Source organism: Drosophila ficusphila, unplaced genomic scaffold, assembly GCF_018152265.1.
Source record: "Drosophila ficusphila isolate 14025-0441.05 unplaced genomic scaffold, ASM1815226v1 contig_197, whole genome shotgun sequence".
Lineage (NCBI taxonomy): Eukaryota > Metazoa > Arthropoda > Insecta > Diptera > Drosophilidae > Drosophila > Drosophila ficusphila.
Genome location: NW_025064091.1, coordinates 450,276 through 456,648, shown reverse-complemented (window position 1 = coordinate 456,648; position 6,373 = coordinate 450,276). Strand labels below are relative to the sequence as shown.

The 6,373-nt window shown below is 50.6% G+C and overlaps 1 protein-coding gene across 1 annotated transcript; it reads left to right on the top strand.

The window, feature by feature from the left end:
- Nucleotides 1-307: 307 nt before the first annotated feature.
- Nucleotides 308-5,529, top strand: LOC122320916. The gene is made up of 5 exons (XM_043209561.1): nucleotides 308-678; nucleotides 974-3,257; nucleotides 3,353-4,519; nucleotides 4,715-5,022; nucleotides 5,082-5,529. Exons 1-5 carry the CDS (start codon nucleotides 308-310, stop codon nucleotides 5,527-5,529), a joined length of 4,578 nt encoding a protein of 1,525 aa, XP_043065496.1.
- Nucleotides 5,530-6,373: the final 844 nt, after the last annotated feature.

Below are 6,373 nucleotides of genomic sequence, written 5' to 3'. Positions count from 1 at the left end.
ACCACAAAGCCAGCCAGGGTTGCCTAGTCTGATTTCGGGAATGCCAGAAGACAAAACAAAGTTATCGGTTCCGTCTGCAAATAAAACGCGATCGCTATCCGCTTCTCCTCGCGCGCGCACCTCAAGCGCAGTAGTTCCGACATCAATAACCAAGGCAAAGAGCGAAACTTCATTAGACACCCAAGAGGGCGAAAAGAAGTTGTCTGTTCCTACGAGCAATCCGAAACGATTGTCGCTCACGCCTAAGGTTAGGTCACAGATCCAGACCAAGTCCGTAAAGTCGCTGGCAACTCGTTCTCAGGCAAAAATGAGCAACGACATTGCAATTGCAGCCCTCGCGCGGTTCATAACGGTGTCCGACCGCATGAGCAATTTCAGAGCGACCATAGAAACTCCAGGGCCGTCAGCTCCGTCCGTCCACACCTGCAAAGTCCGTAAGGAACAAGTCCGCTCACTCTGGGAAAAGGCCGAAAAAGAATTCGAAGCGTGTTTAGACACGATTTCCAGCATTACGACTGAAGGAGCGGAGGAGATTCTGGCGACTCTGCATCGAAAGTATGAATATTGCTATTCGGTGTACGAGGAGCTATCAGTTCATCTCAGCGAGCTGATGGACCAAGCCACTCCGCAGCAGTCGACAGCGAGCACCACTAATCAGTCCGCTTACATTTCGTCTGGGTGCCGGTTACCACCATGCGATACAGAAGTATTCGAAGGAGATTACCTAAAATGGCCAACATTTAGGGACCTTTTTTACAGCAGTCTATGTCAACAATCCTAGGTTGACACCGGTCGAAAAGCTTTTCCATCTCAATGCTAAAACTAGCGGCGAGGCTAAGGCAATCGTAGCCAAGTCCCCTCTCACAAATGAGGGTTTCGACTCAGCATGGGCAGCGCTTCGAGACCGTTTCGAAAATAAAAGACTGCTAGTAAACAGCCAACTCAAACTCCTTTTTAACTTGGCGTCCGTCAGTTCCGAATCAGGCCAGGCTCTGAAAGATCTTCAGAGCACAATCCAAGGGTGTTTGGTCGCTCTGGCTCATTCCAAAATTTCCACAGAGAATTGGGACTGTCTCCTGGTATTCCTGTGCGCCAGTAGATTACCGAAACTGACCCTCTCCTTATGGGAGCAGTCCCTTTCATCGAAGTCCGACATTCCGACTTGGGATGAGATGAACACGTTTCTTGGTGACCGATACCGAACGCTAGAGGCGATTGAGGACATGAAACCAAGCTACAGCAATCACTCTACCACTAAGAGTCAACCCGTCTCCAGGAGGCTCAACTCCTTCGAAGCTAAAGTGGTTTCCAAACCGAAGAATTGCGATCTGTGCTCAAAGGAGAATCATCCAGTCCGCTTATGCCAGCGTTTTCTCCAGATGTCTGTCGATGCGCGGACCAACTACATCAAGAAGAAACAGCTGTGCCTAAATTGTTTCGCGAGAGGCCATCAGCTACGTGAATGTACGAGCACTCACAGCTGTTTCACATGTCGAGCTCGGCATCATACGTTGCTCCATAAAGGCAACCCCAATTCCAGTGGGTCAACTACGGGAAATATTTCTTCTGCAAGCCCACAAAATCCAACTGTACAGAGGGCCGCCAACGCTTCAGAAAATCTGCCCGGTGTGCAGAATTATTTCGCAACCGGTGCCAGAGCGGTTTTACTAGGTACAGCCATCATTGACATTTGCCACTTGGGTACGAACTACAGGGCTCGCGCTCTAATAGACTCGGGTTCTGAGGCTACGTTTATTACGGAACGCCTGTTCAATTTAATTAAGCTGCCATTCCGCCTCATCCAAGCCCAAGTTTCGGGCTTAAATAAGACCATTTCCGCTCAGGCGACCAGGCTCTGCCATTTTTCGATTCGAGCTCCTAATAAACCAGGCCTTCAGCTAGAAACCGCAGCTTACGTTCTGCCTGAATTGGCCGGAACGCTACCGTCCTATCCAATCCCACGAGATGCGCTGAGTGATTTACCTGCTATCCCCCTGGCAGATCCTACATTTCTTGAGAGCTCCCAGATAGATGTTCTGATCGGAGCCGACATGTTACCATCCGTTCTGCTGAGCGGCATGCGCACAAACATTTGTGGCTCTCTTCTAGGTCAAGAAACTATTTTTGGCTGGGTGCTTACCGGCCCAGTTTCAAGTACATCTAGTCAGAATCGAGTATCCGCTTTCACGACCCAGATAACCGAAACGGGTGACAGAGTCTTAGAAAAACTTCTCACTAAGTTTTGGGAGGTGGAGAATATACCCACTAAAAGGGTAAAGGACTCCGATTCCTATTGCGAAAACAATTTTCTCCAAACGACCACTAGAGACGCAAGCGGGAGATACGTAGTATCTTTACCATTTCGCGAGCCTGAAAATCTCGGGTCCCAATTGGGGCACTCGCGATCCAGTGCCCTAGCTCAGTTTCTTAGAAACGAAAACCGTTTGAAGAGAGACTTTCCATTAAAAGAGCAGTATGACTCAATCATTCAAGAGTATTTGGATCTGGGTCATATGAGAGAAATTCCCCCGTCGTACGATTCTCCAAACTATTACCTGCCACACCACGCGGTGATCAAACCCGAGAGCACTACCGCCAAACTTCGCGTGGTATTCAATGCTTCTAGCCCTTCATCCAATGGGACAAGCTTGAACGACATTCTTCATGCTGGTCCAGTCCTACAATCTGATTTAACCATTCAGATATTGAAGTGGCGTTATTTCCAGTACGTGTTCAGCGCAGATATCACCAAGATGTACCGTCAAATCTGGGTCGACCCCAAACATACGCCGTTCCAAAGAATCTTATTCCGGAATAAAGATGGAGAAGTAAACGATTTCGAGTTAAAAGCAGTCACCTTTGGTGTGAACTGTGCACCATTTCTGGCACTCCGCGTACTCCAACAATTGGCAGACGACGTAGAAAAGGACTTCCCTACAGCAAGCAACATTATTCGTCACTTTATGTACGTAGACGACGTTCTGGCAGGGACCACTTCCATACAAGAGGCTCGACTGGCAATCAGCGAACTTCGCCACGCTTTCAGCAGCGCCAGGTTCCCATTGAGAAAGTGGACGGCCAACCAGAAGAGCATACTCGAAGACATCCCAAACGAGCATCTACTCCACGAGGACTTTCGCGATCTTCATTCCGAAAGCTTTGCCAAAACACTGGGCGTTCGGTGGAATGCGACCTCGGACGAGTTCTGTTTTGTTTCACCGCCAGTGTCGATTAAATCCACTCATACGAAGAGAGAGGTTCTTTCCCAAATTGCGAAGCTTTTGACCCAGCCGGATGGCTGTCTCCGTTTATTGTCCGCTCAAAAATCTTTATGCAAGAAATTTGGTTGCAGGAGTTGGGCTGGGATGAAAACATCCCCACAGAAATGGATCAAAGATGGCAAGATTTTTTGCGCAGCTATTCCGAGCTTGAGCAGATCCGCATTCCAAGGTGGGTTGGTTTCCAGCCAGGAGTGAAGGTAGAGCATCACGGGTTTTGTGATGCGTCTCAGAAGGCCTATGGGGCCGCTATATACTTGCGGGTGGAAGTAGGCCACAACATTATGACACGTCTGCTTACCGCCAAAACCCGAGGCGCCCCTGTTAAAACGGTGTCCCTTCCACGGCTCGAGCTGTGTGGGGCATTGCTGTTGTCAGAGATGATTGCAGCTGTCCTTCCGAATATGCCAATTTCCAATTCCGACATTTTCTGCCGGACCGATTCCACCATCGTCCTCGCATGGTTGAGCAAGCCGGCATGCCACTGGACCACGTTTGTCGCCAACCGGGTGACAAAAATTACTCAGGTAACGAGCGCTGAGCATTGGGCGCATGTGCGATCTGAGCACAATTCCGCGGACCTGGCCAGTCGAGGCGTTTCGCTGCGGGAGCTGGTTCATAGCCAACTCTGGTGGGAAGGACCGGACTGGTTGCAACAGCCGAAGGACATGTGGCCAACACGGGAGCTAGGACCTCCAGTCACAGACATAGAGCAGCGTGCTGTGAAGGTCAATTTCGCCAAGGCCCCATCCGAAGATTTTTTGGAACGTTTCTCCGCGTTGGACAAGGCTCTGCGGGTCCTTGCGTACGTAATACGGTTCACTCAACGCTGCCGCAAGATGCCGAGGGACGCTGCTGAGCGACCCACCAAGGAAGAGGTCCAAAAAGCTGAAAGAGTCCTCATTCGAAATGCTCAGCGGGGAGAATATACCCAAGAGCTCAAAGTCCTAAACGATAAGCGTTCGATTCCAGTTTCCAGCCCGATCGCCAACCTGTTTCCATTTCTAGACCAACAAGGCCTGTTAAGGGCATGTGGGCGCATTACGGCCTCAACGGCCCTCCAGTACGACGAGCATCCTATTATACTGCCATACAACTGTCGGTTAGCTCGTCTTCTCGTCCTTTTTTCACACCAGATTTCCCTGCATGGCGGCAACCAACTAGTGGTACGCCTCATCCGATCGAAGTATTGGATTCCTAAAATCAAAAATCTGGTAAAAGCTGTGCTGAATTCCTGTAAGGTGTGTACTATTTACAGGAAGAGAGTCCAGACGCAATTGATGGGCGATCTCCCTACCGATCGAGTTTCCTTTTCCAGGCCATTCACATATACGGGCATGGGTTATGCAGGCCCGTTTGAAATTAAAAACTATACTGGCAGAGCATGCCTTATTACCAAGGGATATGTTTGCGTGTTTGTGTGTTTTTCCACGAAGGCTATCCATTTAGAGCCTACGTCCGACCTGACAACGGAGAAGTTCCTCGCGACATTTGCCCGATTCGTCGCAAGAAGAGGTTGTCCTCAGCGAGTCCATTCGGATAATGGCAAAACCTTTGTGGGGGCAGCGACTCTACTTTCTAGAGATTTCATGCAGACGATCAAGGAGTCTGTAGCTGGAACCTATAGCCATCAGGGACTTGTGTGGCGGTTCATTCCACCAGGGGCTCCACATATGGGAGGATTGTGGGAGGCTGGAGTAAAGAGCTTCAAGGCACTCTTTTACAAGTCGACGTCAAGTCGGAAGTACACTTTGAAGAGTTCGCCACGCTTCTCGCCAAAGTTGAAGCCTTCCTTAATTCCAGGCCGCTGTCTCCCATGTCCGAAAATCCATCTGAGTTATTGGCATTGACGCCAGGCCATTTTCTGATTGGGGGACCTTTGCTTTCAACAGCTGAACCTGAAATTAAGGGCGATGCTCAGTCAATTATAAATCGCTGGCAGCACTTAAAGGCCCTACATCAGCAGTTCAGTGCGCGATGGAAGGAGGAGTACTTAAAGGAACTTCACAAGCGCAATAAGTGGCAGACTCCTTCCAGAGATATCCAAGTCGATGACATGGTGGTTGTCAAAGAAGACAACATGCCATCAAACGAATGGCGGCTCGGCAGAGTTGTATCTGTTCTTCCAGGAGCCGATAGTAGAGTTCGCGTAGTTGAGATCCGTACTGCTCGAGGGACTATAACACGTCCCATCCACAAACTAGTACTTCTTCCTATGGAGGACCAGGCAACCTCCGCCTTTCCGAAATAATGCATTCTGTCCTCCTTCTAGCACTTCTTTCTATGGAGGCCAAGGCAACCTCCGCTTTTCCAAACTAGTGCCTTCTGTCCTTATGCTTCAAAATCCGTCCACAATTGATACTAAGTTCGCTTATTTTTTTTTATTAAAGCATAAATACCATGGCTCCACGTCCTCGCAGCGCCCAAACTTTGGACGACAGACGTTCTCGAGGTACTCGCTCCTACCGCTGCCGAGTCTGTCGGGGAATCCATCCGCTACGGAAGTGCAGCCGTTTCCTCAGGCTCAGCACGGAGAAGCGGCTCCGCGCCGTTCTTATAAATAAATATTGTGCGAATTGCCTGGCGCATCAGCACTCCGAAGGGCAATGTCGCAGTGGCGACGCTTGCAAAAAATGCGGGAAGGATCACCACACTCCTGCACGATATGCCCAGGAGTCCTCGACGAACGCCCATCCAGCCACGCCGCCAATCGCCTTCCCCTCAACGCCGTTCATCGCCCGTCGAGCAACATCGCGCATCGACCGTTCGCCTGTCGAGATCAGTCTCCCGGTCTCCATCACCACCGGCAAGGCAAGCACTGGTACGACGACCAACTCCAGCGGCAACTCCATCCGTAGCGGCTCTAGCGCAGCATCAGAGCCTCCACATTCTCCCGACGGCCATCGTGTTGCTGGAATCTGGGACCACCACCTTCGAGACGGCCGCATTGATCGACCCGTGCACTCCCGTCAGCACCATCGACAGCTCCCTGGCAACTGCCTTCAAGCTCCCCACGACGACAGTGGGGGTGAGGAGGTCTGCTCGACGACGATCCGGTCGAGAACGGGCGATTTCCAGATCGAGGTGCTCCTGAA

What these genes read in the sequence shown, in the direction of transcription:
- LOC122320916 (XM_043209561.1), top strand. Translation starts at nt 308, where the DNA reads ATGAGCAACGACATTGCAATTGCAGCCCTCGCGCGGTTCATAACGGTG. An exon ending in CTGTGCTGAATTCCTGTAAG is followed by an intron (nt 4,520 to 4,714) that starts GTGTGTACTATT and finishes TTTTCCACGAAG; the next exon opens with GCTATCCATTTAGAGCCTAC. An exon ending in AAGTCGACGTCAAGTCGGAA is followed by an intron (nt 5,023 to 5,081) that starts GTACACTTTGAA and finishes CCTTAATTCCAG; the next exon opens with GCCGCTGTCTCCCATGTCCG.